General features: G+C 44.1%; 1 protein-coding gene across 1 annotated transcript in view; it reads right to left on the bottom strand.

Annotated features, from left to right (window-relative positions):
* Nucleotides 1–3,162: 3,162 nt before the first annotated feature.
* Nucleotides 3,163–25,456, bottom strand: part of LOC137524303 (serine protease 27-like) — a 48,565-nt gene continuing 26,271 nt past the window's right edge. The window contains exons 5-6 of the mRNA XM_068244019.1: nucleotides 14,694–14,863; nucleotides 3,163–5,504 (exon numbers count right to left, since the gene is read on the bottom strand). Coding sequence (XP_068100120.1) covers nucleotides 5,043–5,504; nucleotides 14,694–14,863 — 632 coding nt within the window. The 3' untranslated portion in view covers nucleotides 3,163–5,042. The remainder of the gene's footprint in view (nucleotides 5,505–14,693; nucleotides 14,864–25,456) is intronic.

Below are 25,456 nucleotides of genomic sequence, written 5' to 3'. Positions count from 1 at the left end.
TCCTCTTAGACCCAGCTCTGGTTCTCTTTAAAGGGGAACTGAAAAGAGAGGTATAGGGAGGCTGCCATGTTTATTTCCTTTTAAGCAATACCAGGTGCCTGGCAGCCCTGCTGATCCTCTGCCTCTAATACTATTAGCCATAGCCCCTGAACAAGCATGCAGCAGATCAGGTGTTTCAGACTTTAAAGTCAGATCTGACAAGACTGGCTGCATGCTTGTTTCTGGTGTTATTCAGATACTACTGCAGAGAAATAGACCAGCAGGGCTGCCAGGCAACTGGTATAGATTAAAAGGAAATAAATATGGCAGCCTCCGTATACCTGTTACTTCAGTTCCCCTTTAAAGGGATACTGTAGGGGGGTCGGGGGAAAATGAGTTGAACTTACCCAGGGCTTCTAATGGCCCCCCGCAGACATCCTGTGCCCGCGCAGCCACTCACCGATGCTCCGGCCCCGCCTCCGGTTCACTTCTGGAATTTCAGACTTTAAAGTCTAAAAACCACTGCGCCTGCGTTGCCGGGTCCTCGCTTCCCCTGATGTCACCAGGAGTGTACGGCACAGGCTCAGACCATACTGGGCCTGCGCAGTATGCTCCTGGTGCCATCAGTGGGAGTGAGAACACGGCAACGCAGGCGCAGTGGTTTTCAGACTTTAAAGTCAGAAATTCCAGAAGTAAACTGGAGGCGGGGCTGGAGCATAGGTGAGTGGCGGCGCGGGCACAGGATGTCTGTGGGGGGCCATTAGAAGCCTCGGGTAACTTCAACTCATTTTCCCCCGACCCCCCTACAGTATCCCTTTAAAGAGGAACTCCAGTGAAAATAATGTAATAAAAAATGTGCTTCATTTTTACAATAATTATGTATAAATGATTTAGTCAGTGTTTGCCCATTGTAAAATCTTTTAAATCCCTGATTTACATTCTGACATTTATTACATGGTGACATTTTTACTGCTGGCAGGTAATGTAGCTGCTGCATGCTTTTTTGGCAGTTGGAAACAGCTGTAAACCGCTATTTCCCACAATGCAACAAGGTTCACAGACAGGAAACTACAGACAGGAAACTGCCAGGAGTGCCACGGTCCTCAGAGTTTCTTGTGGGAGGGGTTTCACCAAAATATCAGTCAAACAGCGCCCCTTATGGTCTGTTTGTGAAAAGGAATATATTTCTCATGCAAAAGGGGGTATCAGCTACTGATTGGGGTAAAGTTAAATTCTTGGTCGGAGTTCCTCTTTAAGTAGGTATAATTGTGGGTATGGGGATTGATTAACTGTTATCATAGATGTCTAATAGTGAACCTAGTTCTGGGTTCACTCTATGAATATGTTTTTTATTTTTTATTTATTTGTTAATTTTATATAGAAAAAGCGTTTTAGCTTGTATAAATAAAATATGGATGTTTTAGGTATATGGAGGCATGTGACTTCTCATTTCTAAAAACAATATACATTATCACCAGTTATACTCCCACTGACCATATTTTAAAAAAAAAACAACAAAGTTTAATTTGAAAGGAGGGGTCCTATACTTATTAAATTATTAAATCAGATATCAAATTGTACTCCCTTAGTCTTTATCTGAAAAGTTTTTCTGGATATGCCATTTGGCAGCTACAACTGAGGCTATGTTTATGAATCTGCCTTTCTTCTTGCTTTGCATACTGTATATACTCGAGTATAAGCCTAATGTTTGGGCCATAAAAAAGTGGCCAAAAGTGGGGGTCTCGGCTTATACTCGAGTCACTATTTTGAGTAACCCTCCACAGTGCCCCCACTGTATGCATCATCTGAGGGAGACCACACACTTGGCATCTCCATGGGTGGTCCCAGTTAACCTCATCTCCAGTTGTAGCCTTGAGACCACTCTATTGAGTGGTGAGAACCCTTGCATTCCTATATCACATTTTAGATACATGACTATGTGGCTCTGCATTCCTTACTTTATCTTTATGCCAGTTTAAACTTTGCAACTGGAGTTCTTTGCATGTCCATCTCAATTGTAGGCCTATGTTCTGGATTATTATTGCAACCTGCTGAATTGATGCTGCTTTTCTAATACGCGGTTGTGGCCGGCCATGGCTGTGAGTGGTGTTGTGATTGTGGCTTTTGCCCACTTCTACTCGGGTCAAACATCATTTCCAGTTTTTTAAGGTAAAAGTTGTGGGGTCGGCTTATACTCAATCAGGCATATTTACCACCCCTACGTTTCAAGTGCAGCTGGTTTATGCCTTTTTTGTACATATTGCATAATTACCTATATAAATACTTAATAATAATAATAATAATAATTACCTTACTCACTATATGTAATTCATAGTACAGGTGGTCCATTACTTACAAACAAGTTCCCTTTTGGGAGATTGTTCATAAGTTGAGATTGTTTGTAAGTGGAGCCCTGTGTTAAAGGGGCACTATGGTGAAAATGTAGGATAGTAGAGAGAAAAAACACAGAGAGATCCGGGAGCCCAATCTGGTGCAATATGGTTAGTGGATCTGGATGTAGCTATTTAAAGCAATAATTATACTCACAAACGTGGGTTGCAGTAAAGGCAACCACTTGTGTCCGCAGGTGGGGAAGTACCGTCCCCACTCGGCCTTTAGGTCCTAGGTGGTCGCTGCTCCAAAAAAACGATTTAACGGTAGACTAAAAATCGGCCTAATCTCCCCTACTGACAAGAGGGGTGTAAACTTGCTGGGTACAGGTAGGAGGCGCCCGGGAAAGGATGTTTAATATAATACTCTATATGGCAGTATCCAACTACTACAAAATAGGTTGTCCTACCTTATAGGTGTCCCTTTAGGAAATAGAGACAATCAGAAGTAAAAAGGGAATGATTTTAATGGTGCACTAGATGACAACACGTTTCACGGTCACAGCCGCTTCATCAGGTCAATAGCAGTGCCTGTAATGCAGGGAGTCCGTGTGTCCGGGCGTGTGGTGAAAATGATGTTGTTCCATTATCCTCACATCAGTTATGTAATATGGACAGCATAAATTTCACCATAGAGTTTGTGTTTAAAAAGGAGCTCCTAACACTAATTCTGCCTTCCTACAGAGCTGAGCTGCTGTCATTACCATGCTCTAATTGCACGGTTAGCAGACACTCTAACAGAGGATTTATAACTAACAGACACTCAAACAGCTGACACACGCTACAGAGCCGCTTTTGTTTTCACATTATTATTATTATTTTTTATTTACAAAGCACAATAAGACGACTTGGGGAACATAGATACACTAACAAAATGTACAACAGAGTTCCAAGCAGCGCAAATATTGTGACAAAAACAATAAACATTAGGAGGAGGACCCTGCCCTTGCGAGCTTACAATCTAATGGGTAGTGTGGGACACACTAGGTAAGGGGGTGGAGGATGGATGAGGCAGTGACCCTTTGCCTCTGATTACATTGTGACAGAGAAGTAAATAAGGGCTATAGAATGTTATAAGCTTGTCTGAAAAGGTGTGTTTTAAGAGTGCGCTTTAAGATGTCCAAGTTTGGAGCATGACGTACAGGCTGTAGTAGAGAGTTCCAGATAAGGGATGATGCTCATGTAAAGTCTTGGATGCGAGCTTGAGAGGAGGTGATCAGCTTAGAGGCCAGGAGAATTTCTTGGAAGGAGCGGAGGTTGTGGGAGGGACAATAGCTGAGATTAGTGAGGAGATGTATGGATGGCACAACTCATGGAGGGCTTTGTATGTTAAAGTCAGGAGTTTGAACTGGATCCTCTGGGTAATGGGTAACCAGTGGAGAGAACGGCACAATGGGGCTGCATCGGAAGAGCGTGTGGAGAGGTGAATGAGGCGGGCCGCTGAATTTAGAAGGGATTGTTTATGTATTCACATGTAACAAGCTGAATACATAAACAGGCTAAAGGGGCCCATACACCTAACGATTTTCCCGCCAATATACAGCAGATTCGATCACTGTGATCAAATCTGCTGTGAAATCGTTGCGCAAACGCTGACAGAACGATCAATTTCCGTCCGAAATCAATCGTTCCCATCAATTCCCATCGATCCGTCCATTCGGAAGATTTTTCTCGATCGCCGGTGGGTCGGGAATGCGTCGATAGCGGCGTTTGAATGCCCGACGACCGACGCAATACAGCGGAGATACATTACCTGTTCCGGTCTCCGCTGTCTTCTTCTCCGCTCCGGGCTCCAGAGCTGCAGCTTCACTGAACTTCCTGTCTCGGAAGGAAGTTTAAACAGTAGAGCGCCCTTTACTGTTTAAACTTACCCTGGACAGGAAGTTCCAAGAAGCAAGCCAGCCAGACCGGAGACCAGCACGGAGAAGAAGACAGCGGAGACCGGGGGAGTCGCGCCGGCCAGATCAGGTAATGTATAGCTGGCGGGCAGGCGGCGGCAGCTCCACAGATTGTGATCGGTTTCATGCTGAAAGCGATTCACAATCTGTTTGCAGTAAAGGCAGCCATACGATCCCTCTCTGATCAGATTCGATCAGAGAGGGATCTATCTGTTGGTCGAATCTGATGGCAAACAACTGATGTGGGTATAATGGAACAGCATATTTTTTGCCATAGTGCCCTACTAAACATGGTGAAATGTGGAGAAATTATTTACTTTCGGACAACTCTGGATTTGGACATATGGTATAAACTGTTTTTGGTTGTTTTCAATGTTCTTTTAAAGTGTTTTAAATTACGTGTAGCAGTTTATACAAAACTATAACATTGAACAACAAGAATATGTAATAAAAAAAAGTATTGAATATTTTGTACATGAAGACAACTGTGCATCGCTGAAATATTGTAACTCAAGTCATTTGTAAGTCAAGTTTTTAGCAAATAAACACATGGATTGACACCTATTGGTACTACCGCCATCTTAGATGCATGACTAAGATAATTGGACCATATTGCACTCAATAGCAGTTATAAGCAAGTTTCACAAAATGTTTTGTAGTGTCTTTGGGTAGCTTTATAGATAGAAGTATGCTACAATGAAAACATTTGAATAATAATTCTCTTTTGAACGGCACCTACTTTTCCTCTATTTTGTTTTCACCATTGAAAGATGTCCTATATTTTGGTTAATATAAGACCCACAGCCAATAGACTCATTGGTGAAGATGACCGGTGGCCACAGTCAGTGGGATCATCACCCTGTAGGAATTCCACAGTTGAATTAGACAAGTCGTTTGTCAAGTTAAAGCTCTGAGCAGCTTTTTTTGGTTTTGCTGTGGTGACTTGATTGATGCAGACTTTGGTGGTGGTAGCTGGTTTAGGTGGCTGAGAGGTGGTAGGTGTTGTAACCGTGGTAACGACTGCCTTGGGTGGCTGTGAAGTTGTCGCCTTGGTTTCTGTTTCAGAAGGCTGCGTTTCATTGAGGTCAGTGTTTGAAGTTATCCAGATGGTGAAGTTGGAAACTTGGGTGTAGACTCCACCTATACCTTCTGTGGCACAGCCAACTCCCCAGCTCACAATGCCGACCAACAACCAATGGCCATCTGCATAGCAGGCCAAAGGACCTCCTGAATCTCCCTGGAAAGCATTCATAGAAAAAAGAAGGAAGATAAGATACATATATAATCATGATTTCCCTAATGGATGTTTGGCTATCATACATAAATTATTCTCTCTTTATTGGGTATTTTTTTTTCCGTATTAACTAATGAAGTTCATTGATATTCATAAAAGCACATTACAACAATTCAATAAAAAAGGAATAGCATTTTTCCGTCAACAGACACAGGCAGTCAAGTATAGGTTAAAAAAATAACTCAACACAGCATAAAAGGAAGCAAAAACAACATGCATATATAGTGGCAAAATGCACCAGTTGTGCATTAGTAGTAAGAGGAAGGTAGCATACGCTTAAAAACGAGGGCCTCTTATAAATGCGAGATCGTTAACCAATGTTTCCAGACTTTAGTAAACTCGTTAGGACATGCCCTATATTTTTACACTAATTTCTTAAAGAGAACCCGAGGTGGGTTTGAAGAATATTATCTGCATACAGAGGCTGGATCTGCCTATACAGCCCAGCCTCTGTTGCTAACCCAAACCCCCCTAAGGTCCCCCTGCACTCTGCAATCCCTCATAAATCACAGCCACGCTGCTGACAAACAGCTTGTCAGAGCTGGCTGTGTTTATCTCTATAGTGTCAGTCTGCTGCTCTCCCCGCCTCCTGCAGAACTCCAGTCCCCGCCTGCATCCCTTCCCTCCCTGCTGATTGGAGGGAAGGGACGGGGGCAGGGACCGGAGCTATGCAGGAGGTGGGGGAGCAGCTGAGACTGACACTACAGATGTAAATACAGCCTCACAGCACGGCTGTGATTTATGAGGGATTGCAGAGTGCAGGGGGACCTTAGTGGGGTTTGAGATAGCAACAGAGGCTGGGCTGTATAGGCAGATCCAGCCTCTGTATACAGATAACATTCTTTAAACACACCTCGGGTTCTTTTTAAAGGGTAATGCGGTTTTAACCTGGGATTTCTAAGGTAGGACATATAGAGCCAGCGAAAAGTAAGACATTGTTTGGCAGCAAAAAGGGTTCCTACCATAAAAGCCTTCTCATATTTCAAAAGTTCCTCCTCTGTGAGGTTTACGAGATAGATTTTAATACCTGGAGTACTAGGGGAGCTAATTAGGCTCTATTCGCAATGGGAAGTTCGGTAAAATCATTTTGGGTGGTAAAATACCTAATTTTATATATTTTACACTTTTTCTCCAAATTCACTACAGTTTTTTCACATGAGGCAGACGTTCGGTAATTTACCGAACAAACATACCTCAATTCATTAAGCCTTGCTCGGTAAGTGTCACTTGCCAGCGTGTAGCAGGGCAGGCAGGGAGCTGTGTGTGTGATTCGGAGTAATGAATTACTGTGCATAACTGTTATCCCTTTAGATGTGCTGCAATACAGATTTACACTAATGGGATGCAGGAAAACCTTCAGAATTGTCAGCTTCCTTTGATTTAATACAATGGAAGATCCACCCAATAACATCAATTCAGAGTGAGAAGCAGGGCTGTGTGGCTCTCCCCATTGGCTGTCTGGCTCTCCCCAAAGGCTGTCTGTCAAATCCACCGCACAGAGACAGCATGGGGAGAGCGAGTTATTGGCTGCTATAAGCGAGAGAAAAATACCAAACACTTTTGCACAGTAAATTAAATGCAGAAATCTTTGTGAATTGACATTTCCGGAGGTAATTACCGCACAAGTTGGTAATTTGCCTCACTAGTTGGGAAGTCTGATTTTCTGTGCGTTGATAGTTTTAGTGAATTGTAACTTGGTAAGGTGATCGGTAAAATCAGCTGTTTTGAGCATTATCGAATGCAGTAATGCTTTGTGAATACAGCCCATTGTGTCATTTAGGAAGTTCACCACTTGTCTCCAAAAATCTGTTATGGGGGCAATTCAACAAGAGGTGGAGGGAGGAGAGGTATTGGGAAATGCATCTAGGTCAAAGTAGAGAGGCTGTGGAGGAGAACTTTTCATTAGGGGCAGGGGTAAGATAGCTTTGATGAGCAGTGCACAGCTGTGTAAGCTTGTCTCTGAGGCAGGGGACACTTGGTGGGTCACTGAAAGGCAGTGTTCCCATTCCTCCATTGTCCAGTTGGACCCCCCAAGCATGTCCATTTCCTCATTGAGCTCTCAACCTCCAGTGTGGCTTGGTGTTCAGTGAAGAGGGAGTATATGTTTCCAAGACGATGTCTGACTGGGCCAACTCTTAAATGTTCAAGCACTACAGAGGTGCCACGTGAGGGAAGCGAGAAGCAAATTGTGCCCTGTTGGATGGAGAGTATTGGGTCTGGAGTGTCGCAAAAGGGGCAAGGCAAGTAATGTGTAGGATCTGGTCTAAGTAGACAATGCCTATCATTCATAAAGCATTTCCGCATGCGGAAATGCTGAAAACAGCTCACTTTACCGACCTCTTAACAAAGTCTCCATTCATAAAGGCTCTTTCCGCATGCAAAGCTGACATTTCCGAGCAGAGCGATAAATCACCGCCTTGTGCGGTGATTATCATAAAAAATGTAAAAAACTGTCAATTCATAAAGATTAACGCAAGCGGTATGAGGACGGGGAATACCGCTCCCTCTGATGTGGCGATAACAATGTTAAGTTAATGGAGACACACAGACCTCCCAGGCAGCTGCAGTAGAGCGGAACACGGAGAAATGTATCAACTCCGCAGCTTCTCCTGTTTACGCAAGCCTACCGCCTGCATACTGCCAGCCTAGTTCAGGGAATCTCCACACTGCTATCGCAACTGTATGCTTTTCTATGACTGCCCACACAGAAGTCTAAAATACCGTCACCGGGGTTTTCCCGCATACATTTACTTTACCAACAACAGTTTTATGAATGATAGCCAATATCTTATTCTGCCCATAAAGAGGTATTTTCAATTTGATAAAGATCATATAGCTTTGGGTTCCCAGGAAGTCGTGGGGAGATCGTTGGGTATTTGGCTCCATAAGATGGTATTGTCTGGGGCAGAATAAGTTAATGTGCATTTTAGTAATGTAAATGGCAAGCTATGTATGTTTCTGAGAGCACATCCTAGCATACAGTACAGGATCCAGTGCACCCAATGTTTTCCGCCTTCATCTAGTGCCAGTCTTTGCCTCCTCCTCACAATGGCGTCAATTCACCAGAGGTTACCAACCTATTTATCTCTTGGGTGGTAATTTACCTCCTGTGATTTCTCCAAATAGCAATTCTCCAGAAGTATAGGGGAAAATATCGACAGAGAGAAATGCAAGAGATAAATGTGAGATAAGTATGAGATAAATAAGTGATAGTTAGTAGTTAGTTTTTCTCCAAATCACAATTCACCAGGGAAGAAAGGGGGTGTGGCCAGTCGTTATTTTTTCATCTCTTTATCCCCTGAATGAACCTGGAGATATCGTGGTTTTCACACAGCAGCTGCTGCTGTGGAAGATGGGGGATCAGTGAATAATGGCGCACAGCGCCTATGCATAAAAATGGCGCCGCATTAAAAAGATACGCTTATCGCTATTTATCGTTAGTACTGCATAATAATGGCGCACAGGGAAAAAAGAAGAAAAACGGTACACACTAACGATATTTATCAATAGTGGCACACACTAACGTTATTTATCAATAGCGCCCTACACAGGGGCGCCGCCAGGCACCAAGCAGACCAAGCGGCTGCTTGGGGCCTCATGTTTTTAGGGGCCTCGGAGTCTCCGTGACGTCGTTATGACGTCACACCGTCACCGTCCTGCCGCAGCAGCTGCTTGGTACTCGGGCTCAGGGGGCGGGCAGACTCCGGCGAGGGGAAGGCTCTGTCCCTGCCCACCCACCAATAGAGCGGCTGCTTGGCCGCTTTAGTTCCGCCCCCGCCCACTGCTCTGCCCACCCTCCCTGAAGCCGGGTGTATGCGCCGCATACTTCCGGTTCTGCGTTCCACATGGACTGCAGGAACCGGAAGTACAAATGGTGCATGACTCCCGGGCCCCGGCAAAGCCACCACTCTCCTTGCCCGCCTGTCTGCCTTCTACCCCTGCTCCCTGCCCGCTCGCTATCTATGGGGGCACCTACTTATGCCTAGCTATCTACCTATGGGGGCACCTAGCTACCTATAGGGGCACCTAGCTATGCCTAGCTACCTATGGGGCACCTACCTACACCTAGCTACCTATGGGGCACCTACCTACACCTAGCTACCTATGGAGCACCTATCTACGCCTAGCTACCTATAGTGGCACCTAGCTACCTATACTGGGACTCCTACCTACCTATGGAGCACCTAACTATGCCTAGCTACCTACAGGGGGCACCTACCTATGCCTAGCTACCTATGGGGCACCTACCTACCTATGGGGGAACCTACCTACGCCTAGCTGCCTATGGAGCACCTACCTATGGGGCACCTACCTTCCTATGGGGGAACCTACCTATGCCTAGCTACCTATAGGGGCACCTAGCTACACCTAGCTACCTATGGGGCACCTAGCTACACCTAGCTACCTATGGGGACACCTACCTATGCCTAGCTACCTACAGGGGGCACCTACTGACGCCTAGCTACCAATGGGGCACCTACCTACGCCTAGCTGCCTATGGGGGCACCTACCTACGCCTAGCTACCTATAGGGGCACCTAGCTATGCCTAGCTACCTATGGGGCACCTAACTATGCCGAGCTAACTATAGGGGACCCACCTACCTACACCTAGCTACCTATGGGGCACCTACCTACACCTAGCTACCTATGGGGCACCTACCTACGCCTAGCTACCTATAGTGGCACCTAGCTACCTATACTGGGACTCCTACCTACCTATGGAGCACCTACCTACGCCTAGCTACCTACAGGGGGCACCTACCTATGCCTAGCTACCTATGGGGTACCTACCTACCTATGGGGGAACCTACCTACGCCTAGCTACCTATGGGGCACCTCCCTATGCCTAGCTACCTACAGGGGGCACCTACCGATGCCTAGCTACCTATGGGGCACCTACCTACGCCTAGCTGCCTATGGAGCACCTACCTATGGGGCACCTACCTACCTATGGGGGAACCTACCTATGCCTAGCTACCTATAGGGGCACCTAGCCACACCTAGCTACCTATAGGGGCACCTAGCTACACCTAACTACCTATGGGGGCACCTACCTATGCCTAGCTACCTACAGGAGGCACCTACTGACGCCTAGCTACCTATGGGCACCTACCTACGCCTAGCTGCCTATGGGGGCACCTACCTACGCCTAGCTACCTATAGGGGCACCTACCTACGCCTAGCTACCTATGGGGGCGCCTATTTACGCCTAGCTACCTTTACTGGGACACCTACCTATTACACTCCTCCCCACTTAGTGTCTGTCTCCCTCCTCCACACCCCATTAGTATCACCCACCTCCCAACCCAGTCAGTGTCACCCTCTCCCCACCCAGCGTTATCCTCCTCCCCACCTAGTGTCATCCTCCTCCCCAACTAGTGTCATCCTCCTCCCCAACTAGTGTCATCCTCCTCCCCTTCCAGGCAATGTCACCCTCCTTCCGCCCAGTGTCGCCCTCTCAGCTGCATCCAGTTTCACTATCCCACCCTACTCAGCAGCTCCATCCCGCCAGCACCCAGTGGGCCAGAACATTTAATTAAATTATGTCTAAGGTAACATTTGCTGCATTTTTATATGTGTATTTTTCATGTGTGGGTGGATAATGCTTACTGAATTTTAACGTGTGGGAGGAAACATTTGCCTAATTTCCGATTTGATGCATTTCATATGTCAAAAGTAAAGTTTGCTGTATTCCATGTGTTAAAATCATTTGCTGCATTCATTTGTCGGAAGTTGGGGTTGTTGCATATCATGTTTCAGATGTAATGGTTCTTGCATTTCATGTATTGGAGGTAATAGTTGTTGCTTATCATGTGTCGGAAGTAAGGTTTTTGCATATCATGTGTGAGAAGTAGGGGTTGTTGCCAGGGCTATGGAGTCGGAGTCGAGGAGTCGGGGCAATTTTGGGCACCCGGAGTTGGAGTCGTTGATTTCATAAACTGAGGAGTCGGAGTCAGGAGTCGGATGATTTTTGTACAAAATCCACAGCCCTGTTAAGTATTAGACTAAGGAGTCGGAGTCGAGAAGTCAAAGCCATTTTGGGTACCCGGAGTCAGAGTTGGAGTCGGGAGTCGTGGTTTCATAAACTGAGGAGTCTGATTCGGAAGATTTTTGTACCGACTCCACAGCCCTGGTTGTTGCATATCATGTGTCAGAGGTAATGGTTCTTGCATTTGATGTGTCGGAGGTAACGGTTGTTGCAGTTTATATGTCAGAGGTAATGGTTGCTGCATTTATTACTTGATGGTCATAGTTGGCTACATTTGCTGCTTTGGGATCATTGTTGCAGCATTTGACATTCTTTTGTCATCTCATGATTACTAAATGGTATGCTAATAAATAGCAGTTTCTGCTGATTTATCATCTGCGCATCCATGATGCAAATCTTCTTTCTCACCACATCATGGCAGAAACACTGCTTCCTTATAGTTTGTGGAATGTCTAATTACTCTTAGGCTCCCTGCACACTGCATGTGATTCCGATTTTTAATCGTTACTGCATGCTGTTTTTTCTGCGTTATTCTGTTGCTAGCATTCAGGGAAAATTGGAATCGCAAATCGGATTTGCAGTGTGCAGGGAGCCTTATGCTGGGTACACACTATGAGATTTTCTGGTCGATTTACTGTCAGATGGATTATTTCCAACATGTCCGATTTGCTTTTCGATTGTTTTCCGAGCATTTTCCGATCGATTTCCGTGCACTTTAATATGAAATCGATCGGAAAATGCTCGGAAAACGATCGGAAAGCAAATCGAACATGTTGGAAATAATCCATCTGACAGTAAATCGACTAGAAAATCTCAGTGTGTACCCAGCATTAGAGTAACTTTGCCTAACTGTTGTTGGAGGAAACTCTGGCCTGCCGCTTCACTGTTATGCGTTACATTAGTTAGCCCTGCTCAAATGAAGTCATGACCATGCCCATTTTTTGCAGCGGCGCGCTACGCGCCGCACTGACGTACCTTGGCACCTATACTGTTGGCTGTGATCAGGCTTGGGGCTGGTGTACCGGGCTGGCTGTGTGCTCTGTTGTGCATGCTTGGCCGTGTTTGCTCCTGCATATCACAGCATTCTGTGCTAGTGCATTACTACCACCGTGACCTCTTGTGCAGCACTTTACAAAGTACATAGCCATGTCACTGACTGCTCTCAGAGGAGCTCCCCATCTAATCCCTACCATAGTCTAATGTCCTACTTATGTATTATTTTTTTTTCTTTTTTTAGGGGGGGGGGGGGGGATTAAGTCTACCGCTTTCTACATTGAAATGTTTTTTTTTTTTTTTGGTCCATATTGACATGTAAGCATCATGCAGTTGGCTCCACCCACATGTCATGGCCACACCCTGGCTCCACCCACATGTCATGTCACGCCCACTTTCCCGCGCAATGAACACACCCATTTTTCAGCGCAGCGTGCTTCGCGCGACGCAGGTTGTGGGCCTCGGCCTGCAGTCCGCTTGGGGCCACAAAAACCTTAGCTGCACCCCTGGCCCTACAAAAGCCAAACTGCAGACGTTATTTAACTGCAAAACTGTAAATGGATTTAATGTAACACTGTCAAGGTTAGGGTTAGGCACCACTGGGGGGTCTTAGGGTTAGGCACCACCAGGGGGGTCTTAGGGTTAGGGATAGGTACAGGGAGGGTTCTGTGTGAGAGTAGGGTTAGATTACGTATAGTTACAGTACAATATACACCACCAGGGGGGTGGTTAGGGTTAGGCACCACCAGGGGGGTAGTTAGGGTTAGGCACCACCAGGGGGGTGGTTAGGGTTAGGCGCCACCAGGGAGTGGTTATGGGTTAGGGATAGGTACAGAGAGGGTTCTGTGTGTTAACGCTAAATAACGATAAGGCTTTAACGCCAAATAACAATAAGGCTTTAACGTTAAATAGCGATAAGCGGCAAATGGACTAGCGGCAACACTGTGCGCCATTATTCACAGGTGCCATTTTCAGATGGATGCGGAAGATGGAGCCTTTTGAGCTTACTCTGTTAGGCCTGGTGCACACCAAAAACCGCTAGCAGATCCGCAAAATGCTAGCAGATTTTGAAACGCTTTTTCTTATTTTTCTGTAGCGTTTCAGCTAGCATTTTGCGGTTTTGTGAAGCGTTTTGGTGTAGTAGATTTCATGTATTCTTACAGTAAAGCTGGTACTGAACAGCTACTGTAACAAAAACCGCCTGGCAAACCGCTCTGAAGTGCTGTTTTTCAGAGCGGTTTGCGTTTTTCCTATACTTAACATTGAGGCAGAAACGCCTCTGCAATTCAAAATCTGCAGCAGCCCGGGAGTATGCGTTTCTGCAAAACGCCTCCCGCTCTGGTGTGCACCAGCCCATTGAAATACATTACCCAAGCGTTTCCGCACCCGCAAGCGGATAAAATACCTCATGAGATAAACTACCTACCTTTTTTCTCTTAGTAAATCCTCTCTGGTGAATTGACGCCATTGTAATCTTGTAATTGGTCTAAAATTACCAAGGTAATCCAATTTTTGAGGAAAAATTCTGCATTATCTGATTCTTGCTTCTGAGTTCTTAGATTGGGCTACCGAGTTGCTGTAAATCATATTTTTGGTGGAATTTCAATTTCCATTTTCCAAACTCCAGTCGGAAATGCTGCATTCCGAATGCAGAAATTTAAATTTCGCGGAATCTGAATGAGGATCCCTAGCTGTGGCTAACCTTTTAGAGCGGAAAGGCATTTCTGAATTTAGTTCCACTATAACCACTTATGTGGTTTGCAAAGGATTATCTACATTCTGCAGGACGTCTGCTCCTGCCCCGGGATGTAGATAATCGTCAATTGAATCCGACAGCTGCCGCTCGCTCCCACACGTGTTCTCACCGCCGATCGTTACAGAAGAGAAGAACGCGGTTCCCATTCATTAATCAAAGTCCACATGTCAAATTAGCGAACAAGCGCATGTTCCCTGCTAATCCCGCCCACCACACTTAGACGCCAATTGCCGTTAGGCAGCCCCCAGTGAGCCACGCTCCCACCGCCCATCGGCATTAGGTGGTCGGAAGCTGGTTAATGTATGTAAGTTACATGTGTGAGGTCCTGATGAAATGACATGAATTGGAGTCTTCCTTTCATAACAACTTCATAATCACATCACCCAGACATACCTGGCAGCCATCTTTGGTTCCATCAGGGTACCCTGCGCAGACCATGTCACTGTTAATCAGACCGTCAGAGTAACTATCCGAGAACTTTTTTTTGAACATGGCATCACAAACAGTGTAGTTTATCAAAGGGAGCCCCACCTCTTGCAGGACCATAGGACTGGGGAGACGTTCTGCAAATAGACACACAAAACAACCCACATTGGTTATTAGTGATGAGCACAAATCTCGCATAGTTGGAACTTCGCATTAAAATTTGCAATTACGATGCAAAATCGTAATGCAAAATTCCAGGAAAAATGTAATTTTAAATTAATTCCGTCTGTAATTGTAGCTTGGAACCGTAAATTTGCATTTTCGTGTAATTTTCACATAAATTCATACCGACTTTAGCAGTTGATAGCACAGCCCCCAAACATGCTATCATCACCAAAACTGCTACATATATTAAACAGACATTGAAGCGAAAAAAAAAAAAGATATAATGATTTGTATTTGTAGTACAGCTAAGAAATAAAACATTAGGAGCAGATACTTACAGTGGGTTGCAAAAGTATTCGGCCCCCTTGAAGTATTCCACATTTTGTCACATTACTGCCACAAACATGAATCAATTTTATTGGAATTCCACATGAAAGACCAACACAAAATGGTGTACACGTGAGAAGTGGAACGAAAATCATACATGATTCCAAACATTTTTTTTACAAATAAATAACTGCAAAGTGGTGTGTGATGGTGTGTAATTATTCGGCCCCTTTTGATCTGAGTGCAGTCATTTGCCTATAGACATTGCCTGATGAGTGCTAATGACTAAATAGACTGCACCTGTGTGTAATCTAATGTCAGTACAAATACAGCTGCTCTGTGAGGGCCTCAGAGGTTGTCTAAGAGAATATTGGGAGCAACAACACCGTGAAGTCCAAAGAACACACAAGACAGGTCCAAGACAGGTCAGGGATAAAGTTTTGAGAAATTTAAAACAGGCTTAGGCTACTAAAAGATTTCCAAAGCCTTGAACATCCCACAGAGCCCTGTTCAAGCGAATTTTCAGAAATGGAAGGAGTATGGCACAACCGTAAACCTACCAAGACAAGGCCACCCACCTAAACTCACAGGCTGAACAAGGAGAGCGCTGATCAGAAATGCAGTCAAGAGGCCCATGGTGACTCTGGACGAGCTGCAGAGATCTACAGCTCAGGTGGGAGGCTCTGTCCATAGGACAACTATTAGTCACTGCACAAAGTTGGCCTTTATGGAAGAGTGGCAAGAAGAAAGGCATTGTTAACAGAAAGCATAAGAAGTCCCGTTTGCAGTTTGCCACAAGCCATGTGGGGGACAAAGCAACCATGTGGAAGAAGGTGCTTTGGTCAGATGAGACCAAAATGGAACTTTTTGGCCAAAATGCAAAACGCTATGTGTGGCAGAAAACTAACACTGCACATCACTCTGAACACACCATCCCCACTGTCTAATATGGTGGTGGCAGCATCATGCTCGGGGGGTGCATCTCTTCAGCAGGGACAGGGAAGCTGGTCAGAGTTGATGAGAAGATGGATGGAGTCAAATACAGGGCAAACTTGGAAGAAAACTTCTTGGAGACTGCAAAAGACTTGAGACTGGGGCGGAGGTTCACCTTCCAGCAGGACAACGACCCTAAACATAAAGCCAGGGCAACAATGGAATGGTTTAAAACAAAACATATCTATGTGTTAGAATGACCCAGTCAAAGTCCAGATCTAAATCCAATCGAAAATCTGTGGCAAGATCTGAAAACTGCTGCTCACAAACGCTGTCCATCTAATCTGACTGAGCTGGAGCTGTTTTGCAAAGAAGAATGGGCAAGGATTTCAGTCTCTAGATGTGCAAAGCTGGTAGAGACATACCCTAAAAGACTGGCAGCTGTAATTGCAGCAAAAGGTGGTTCTACAAAGTACTAACTCAGGGGGCCGAATAATTACGCACACCCCACTTTGCAGTTATTGATTTGTAAAAAAATGTTTGGAATGATGTATGATTTTTGATCCACTTCTCACGTGTACACCACTTTGTATTGGTCTTTCATGTGGAATTCCAATAAAATTGATGCATGTTTGTGGCAGTAATGTGACAAAATGTGGAAAACTTCAAGGGGGCCGAATACTTTTGCAACCCAATGTAAGTCTAATATTGTTTCCAGTATATGAAGAGTTAAGACACTCTGGTTGTTATCTATGCAAAAGAGCCATTGAGCTCCACGACTTTGAACGTTGCAGAGAGGTCTGTCTTCTGAAGCTTGTTATCTCAACTATCAGTCACTGTATTTTATTTTTTCTTCAGCAGAGGACAGGTGAATAGTTCACTGGCCTGCTCTGTAAAAAGATTTAGAATGCTGAGTAGTGTGTAAGCTGCAAATATTAGAGAATGATGCAATGTTAAAAAAAATACTATAAAACGGAAAATAAAAATATGAGAATATTTTCTTTGCTACTAATGTTCTAGTAATTATCTGTAATACGCAACCAATTCATTATATCATATTTTTTTTTTTTCGCTTCAGTGTCTCTTCTTTAAAAGAGTTCTGTGGGGGTGCCCTGGGGATAAAAACAGTCACTTACCTGGGGCTTCTATCAGCCCCCTGAAGCAGTAATGTCCGACGCCGTCCTCCTCCGATTCGCCGTTCTCCGCCGCCGTCTCCGGTCTACATTCAACTGTGGCTGTGTGGCCAGGCCCGCGCGCCTGCTTGCTTCTACCAGCGTCATCAGAAGCTTACTGCGCAGGCACAGTACAAGAAACCTTTGTACTGCACCTGCGCAGTAAGCTTCCAATGACGCGTACGGGAGCCCACATTATTCGTCTGTCGTCAGACGAATAATTGCCCGGGGCCTGCGGCGGAGAATGGCGGATCGGAGGAGGACGGCGTGGGACATTACTGCTACAGGGGGCTGATAGAAGCCCTAGGTAAGTGACTGTTTTTATACCCAGGACACCCCCACAGAACCCCTTTAAGGAGAATAGTGGGTATTAGTCAAAAAATCTTTTTCAAAAGGACCGTGTAGTTTTTGAGAAAATCATTTTAAAAATGCAAATAAATTGTTTTTTAAACTCAGAAAAATAAAATTTTAAAAACAATTGTTACTTTGCATTTTTTAAATCCATTTTCTCAAAAACGACTTGACTCGTACCCACTATTCTTCTTAACATATTTAGCAATTTTGGTGACAATAGCATGTATAGGGGCTTTGCTATTCACCACCACAGTCGGCATGAGCGTACGTGAAAATGATGTAAAAATTACAAATGGATTTCACAAAACCAATTGAAGTTGCAAATCGAATTACGCGGCGTAATTGTAAAAATGTACGCAAAATTCAGAGTAATCATAATTAGCTGATTACGATCAATAGTATTGGGTGTTCTTTACTTTGTGCAGCTTTGTTTATCACAGTGGCACGATCACACTGATACTGTATATTGGCCTCAGTTATGTATGGTTATAAAACAAATTACCTCATGTGCGGTCATTTACCTGATGAGGTAATGGCATTTAGCAATTCTGGTAGGTTTTAGTCATGTTTTACCTCATGAGGTAAATTATGAGGTAATAAATAATAGCTATTCTCATTGAAATGGAGGCATGTTAACACACCATTTACTGAACAGTTTAAAGAGACACTGAAGCGAAAAAAAAAATATGATATAGTGAATTGGTTGTGTACTATGAATAATTACTAGAAGATTAGCAGCAAAGAAAATATTCTCATACTTTTATTTTCAGGTATATAGTGTTTTTTCTAACATTGCATCATTCTATAATATGTGCAGATTACACAACACTCAGCATTCAAAATGAGTCTTTCAGAGCAGTCTGTGAAGTAATGACCTTTCCTCTAGCAGAGGAAAAGTAAATAGTCCAGGAACAGTAGAGATAATAAAAGTCAGATAACAGCCCTCTCCACGACTAACTTAGTCGGAGAGCTTAATGGCTTGTTTGCATAGAGATAACAACTGGAGTTTCTCAACTCTTCCTGTACTGGAAACAATTACACTGATGTATCTGATCTTAATGTTTTATTTCTTAGCTGTGCTACACATACAAATCATAATATCATCATTTTTTTTTTCGCTTCAGTGTCTCTTTAAGACAGTGGTCCTCAAACTACGTCCCTCGGGCTGAATGCGGCCCCCCGAGGCTTTTTCACTGGCCCCCAAACACAAAATGTATAACTTATAGATGTGGCCCACTGCACCTTTAAATGTCGGCGGCCAGCATATAGAATAGCACTACTGGCCTCACCCATCCACATACTGTAGAAGCCAGCGAGCAGTCATTCCCTGGCTTCCAATCCAATTCTGCATCAGGTGACACTACTGTCCAACTGGTTGTCATCTGTGTATGCTTCACTGTCTGGTGCACACAGACGTTCTTTGGGCGCCACATTACTGAACGGCTGCTGCTGGGAGTTCTCCGGACATGATTGGGGGAATCAATACCTAGATTTAATGTCATGTTTTTCAACATCATTTTATGTATGTTACTGGAGGTTAAGTCAATTTGTATGCATTTTGCACATTTTAGTAGAGTTCCAATTGTTGTTTTAGTGTCACTACTATTCAGGCTGTGTAATGGAAAAGAATAGTAGAAATAAAACTCCACATATTTATTAGATTTTTTTTTTATAAGGGATGCCTATAAATATACTTTCATAGGTTGCTACATAATCAAATACACCTTCTCCCCTCAAAAAAAAAGACTATCCTAACTTATGGAAGACAATTGACTACTATTATTTATTTCCTGCATGTGTTCCGCTGAAATACCTCATGTTTTACCTCACTTTATGCATTTACCTCAAATTTTACAACATGTTTTACCTCATGTCATGTTCGGAAATGGGGAAAAATCTTTCAGAATTACTAAAGAAAAAAAAAAAAGAGGAAAACAACTCATGAGGTATTTTACATCCCAAAAAAATATTTACCTCACAAAGCTACCAGAATTGAGGCCATTGTGTTGGGCGAGACATCCGATGGTGATTAGTGTAGCATGTGTAGCAAATTGTGACCATACAACAAATCCAATCTGAACTCAACTATTGCCATGGGCGTAACAATAGGGGATGTAGCCCATGCGCCCGCGGGGGGGGGGGCCCGATCCCCCCCTGGGGCCCGCTCATGGCCGTTTTGTGGGCTGGAGAAGTGGCAGCATGAGGGAAAAGCTATGGCCACAATCGACTGGCCCCCCCCTCCCTCACCTCGGGCTTTCCCCTCTGCGCTCCCCTCCAGCTTCAATAGCTATATAAGTGCAGCGGAGCGGCGGGCAACGGCAGGCAAACATACCTTCCGTGCGTTCCAGCGCGAACACTTTTCGCTCTAGTGACTGACGCGACTTCCTGTATAAAACAGGAAGTCACGTCAGTCACTAGAGCGAGAAGCGTCCGGATGCACGGAAGGTATGTTTGCCTGTCGCTTCCCGCCGCTCCGCTGCACTTATGTAGCTATTGAAGCTAGAGGGGAGCGCAGAGGGGAAAGCCCAAGGTGAGGGAGGTGGGGGACCGTCCCCCCTCCCCGCCGAGTGTGGCCATAGCTTTCCCCTCATGCTGCGAACCCTCCAGCCCCCCAAAACGGCCATCCAGTCCCCCAAAACGGCTACGAGCGGGCCCCGGGGGGACCGCTTAGAATTTCTGCAGGGAGACCCGAGTTTTCAATGCCTGGGGATAAAGACAGTTTTTGTGCCTGCGGGCTGTGTCATAGGTGGAGCTAAATGTGAAAATGTTGTTTATATAGCCAAATGTGCCCCCCCCCCCTTTAGGTAGTCAGATGTGCTCCCCTTAAAAGACACCCGAGGTGAAAATAAGCTAATGAAATAAACGATTGTATCTATCCTCCTTCTCCTAAATGACTTTTAAGATACTCCACCATTTGATTTTATATTTAAATGTACTTTTTAAGTTGTTACTGTTTTATTGTTTTTGCTCAATAACACATTCATTGAAATATGCCAGAGCTAAAATCTATGAACTATTGAACCTTTTTATCTCTTTCCTGCTCTCAGCAGCCAATTTCTGCTAGGAAAGTGTTTTATAGTTGTAATTTCTTATCAGTAAGGGTCACACTGTAGTCTGACCCAGTCCTGACTCAGACAGGAACTGCCACTTACATACCTGATGTTTAACTCTTTCAGGCAGAGAAAGAAAAAAAGGAACACAGCATAGTTATTTGTGTGCTAGGCACTGTACATACACATGTCTATCTCATCATGTCACATGTCATCTCGGGTATCCTTTAACCAGTTAATGGCAAAGTGACTTCCTGTTTGAGCCTGTTAACGGCAACAGGAGGTTTTAATAAGTCACTCGTTCCCACTGCCGCTACATACGTGTGGGCGCCGCTCCCGCTGCCATTTACCGTCGGGTCACCGCGATCAGGGATTGGGGAAGACAATTGCAATGCCTGGAATGAATGGACATGACCGTGATCAGCAGCCACGTCCATTCATAAAACAGGAAGCTGTCACAGTGTAGTTAAATGTAAGAAAAAAAAAAGTGAACACTTCCTATAACGGGAGAATGTTCACTAGCGCCATCTTGTAAAATTACACATACAGGCAAATACATACATACACAATATTAATACAATTAATAACTCTCACTTCCAAACCCCCCCCCCCCAAAAAAAAAAAACACACCAATTTTACCACCTTCATGTAGTACAATTAGCTCATAGCATTCAAAATTTGATACTACATGGAAGTGGTGAAATTGTTCAATCATTGGCCAATCAAGGTTGAAGGTGTGTACCAGGCTTTAGGCAGAAATAATCTAAAGCCTGGTACACACCTTTAACCATTTCAGCCCCTGGGTTGTTTTCACTTTATGGACGAGAGGAATCTTCACATTTCAGTGCTTCTTCCATTCATTCCCCAATAACTTTATCACTACTTATCACAACGTAATGATCTAAACCTTGTTTTATTTCACCACCAATTACACTTTCTTTGGGTGGTACATTATTATTATTTTATTCAAAATGCATTTTAATGGGAATAATAAGAAAGAGAATGGAAAAAAAAACAAACATTCCTCAGTTTTCGACCAGTATAGTTTTAAAACTGTGGATAAAATCCACACATTTTATTTGTCCATTTGTCCCGGTTATTGCAACGTTTACATTATATCCCTAGTAAAATGTATGACAATATAATAATTTCTTTATAAATAAAGTGATCTTTTTTTTCAGTTTTAAATCCATCACTAATTTTAAGCAAATAATTAAATAATAATATATACCCTCTTGACATACATAGTAAAATTACACCTACATACATTAAATCGGAAGTAATGCGTGGCTGTGTTACTTCGGAAGTGACGCCGGCATCTCATTAACCCGCTGGGTGGTCTGATTCTTTTTTATACCTATTTTTTTTTTTTACCCATTCGCATTCTGTCGTTTTCACTTGAGACATGTTCACCTCCCATTCATTAGCCTATAACTTTATCACTACTTATCACAATGAACTGATCTATATCTTGTTTTTTCCACCACCAATTAGGCTTTCTTTGGGGGGTACATTTTGCTAAGAGCCACTTTACTGTAAATGCATTTTAACAGGAAGAATAAGAAAAAAAAACGGAAAAAATTGGTTATTTCTCCGTTTTCAGCCATTATAGTTTTAAAATAATACATGCCTCCATAATTAAAACTCACGTATTGTATTTGCCCATATGTCCCGGTTATTACACCGTTAAAATTATGTCCCTATCACAATGTATGGCGACAATATTTTATTTGGAAATAAAGGTGCATTTTTCCCGTTTTGCATCTATCACTATTTACAAGTTTAAAATAAAAAAAATATAGAAATATTTCATCTTTACATTGATATTTAAAAAGTTTAGACCCTTAGGTAAATATTTACATGTTTTTTTAATTGCAATGTTTTTTTTTTATATTAAACATTTTATTTGGGTAGTTTTGGGAGGGTGGGATGTAAACAATAGGTTTACAATGTAAATGTGTGTTGATTTTTATTTTTTTTAACTTTTAGTTGTAGTTTTACTTTTTGGCCACAAGATGGCGGCCATGAGTTTGTTTACATGATGTCACTCTAAGCGTAACACACGCTTAGAGGGACGCATGGGGGAGGTAACAGCCAGAAAAGGCGCAGCTTCCGAGAGAATCTGTCGCTTTTTCAGCGGGGAAGAGGAATCAGTGATCGGGCACCATAGCCAGATTCACTGATTGCCTGACTAACGAACCGCGGGCCAGGAGCACGCGTGCACACGCGCGATCAGCTGTGGTAGCGCGGTAGCGCGCATGGTTCCTGGACATAGTTTCTACGTCCAGGAACCAAAATGGGTTAATCATGTAGCTAGCCTAATGCTACCTACATGATACCCCCCTCCCTGCCAATTCCCACCCACCCTTCCGATCGCCGCCGGCACCTGTGCCCGTCAGGAAATCCCGTTCTGAACGGGATTTCCTGCAGGGCTTTCCCCGTCGCCATGGCGACAAACGGAATGACGTCATCAACGTCGTGACATCATAGGGAGTCCCAATCCACCCCTCAGCGCTGCCTGGCACTGATTGGCCAGGCTGCGCACGGGGTCTGGGGGGGCCCTATTATGCGGTGGGTAGCGGCAGATCGGCGGTGAGCGGCGTGTTTCAAAAAAAATTATTCAAATCAGCCCAGCAGGGCCTGAGCGGTGGCCTCCAGCGTCTCTGGATGAGCCTAGCTCGTCCAGAACGCTCGGGAGGTTAATGCCTGCAATCACTTGGACCTAAAGGGGAGATTAATGAATGGGAACTTTGTTCCTATTCATGCATCTAATGATCGGCGGCAGGAGCGGTGGAAGGGAGTGAGCGGGAGGGAGAGTGATGGCACCATTTGAGAATGATCACTATTTTTGAAAAAAACATGCACAGAATGGCTCAGGGGGTGTCCCCTGCCACCAATCCCCCCTGCCTCCATGACTATCACGATCACGGCCCTTCCGCCCACACCATCGCACACACAGCCCACAAACTGCACAGACATGAGTCTCATGTCCCTATGGCTGCAGCAGCACCAGCCGCGGGTGTGAGACAAACGCCTGTGTGGCTTAATTGGTTAATTTTGATTGGCCAATCACTGACCAATTTTACCACCTCCACGTAGTATGAAAATATACACATTTTGTTCATAGTATTCAAAATCTGTTGACCCTCATACTACATGGAGGTAGTAAATTGGGCCAATTATTGGCTATTCAAACATGGATGTGTGTACCAAATTTTAAGCTTTACAACAATGAGTGGCCAATCACAGATCAATTTTTGCACCTCCTTGTAGGGTGAGAGTTTACCTACACAATCTGCTCATAGTATTCAAGATCAGCTGACCCTCATACTGCATGCATAGAGGTGGTAAAATCAGCCAATCAAAATTGGATGCATGTACCAGGCTTAATGGCGACCACTAATGATCCAATCTTTTTCATCAAATTTCACCATTTCTATATTATATAATGGACTGTCTAAGTTATCCATTCAATATATTCACACAATTTACCATTACACTAAATAGACTGGATGAAAAATATTGGATCATTAGTGGCTACTATTAGGGTATGTGCACACATCCAATTTTGATTAGACAATTATTAGCCTGGTACACACCTTTAACTACTTTAGACTTTTGGACGTATCTGCTACGTCCACAAGGCTGCTGCTGCACGCTCCCACGGCCAATCGCGTGTGCGCCCGTGTGCTCCCGTACCGCTGCCTGTTAGCCCGGGGATCAATGAATGGAAACACAGTTCCCATTCATTGATCTAAGTCCCTGTTAGAAAGACTGATGGCTTTTATTAGAAGCCATGATCTTTCTAAAGAAAAAATATGATTCATGTCCTCCTTACACTTCCTGGAAGCGAGATCGCTCGCTTACAGGAAAAAGAAAAAAAATGACTGAGGCCATCTTGTGGCCAAATAGTAAAACTACATTTACATACATTTTATTACATAAACCCACAAACAATTATATCTCTCCACGACTTTCCTGGTCGCAAAATATGCTACCAGGAAGAGAACAGGAAGAAGCAGGGCTGTTCTCAGCAGCTCTGCCTCTCCTAGTGCAGACGGACATCAGTCTCCACCCCCTTCTAATTTATGCCACCCTCCAAGTCTGACTGAAAACAAGATATAGATCAATTAATAGTGATAAGTAGTGATTAAGTTATTGGTGAATAAATGGGAAGTGAAAATTGCTCGGATGCATAAGATGAAAAACAACTGGTTACGGTAATTATGATTGGCCAACCACTGACCAATTTTACCACCTCTATGTAGTATGAGAGTCAACAGATATTGAATGTTATGAGCAGATTTTGTAGGTAAGGTCAGTGCTGTCCAACTTCATGGGCAAGGGGCGTGGCTAGCACCAGATTTTTCACCTGGAAGGCGCAGAGCATCAATGTCCCGGCTTTGGGGGCGGAGCCAAATTGGAACAAGAGGTGGGCCTGCTACAGGAGAGGGATTGACAAAAAAATAGTCCAGGCAAGCGAGTGCGAACGCTCGCTACATCCGTCCCAGGGGCCAAATTCGTCCCGCAGGCTGCCAGTTGAACAGCACTGGTGTAGGTAAACCCTGATACTAGGTAAAATTAGATACTTACCTAAGAAGAGGGAAGCCACCGTGTCCTCCAGAGGCTACCCTCTAGTGGTGGGCAGAAATTCTGCCTATGCGTAATTATGCATCATAATTTGCAATTACACATCATAATCGTAATGCGCATGAAAAAATTAATTACG

This window comes from Hyperolius riggenbachi, chromosome 7, assembly GCF_040937935.1.
Source record: "Hyperolius riggenbachi isolate aHypRig1 chromosome 7, aHypRig1.pri, whole genome shotgun sequence".
Lineage (NCBI taxonomy): Eukaryota > Metazoa > Chordata > Amphibia > Anura > Hyperoliidae > Hyperolius > Hyperolius riggenbachi.
Note: the sequence above shows the minus strand (reverse complement) of the source record. Positions and strands in the feature narration are given on the sequence as shown.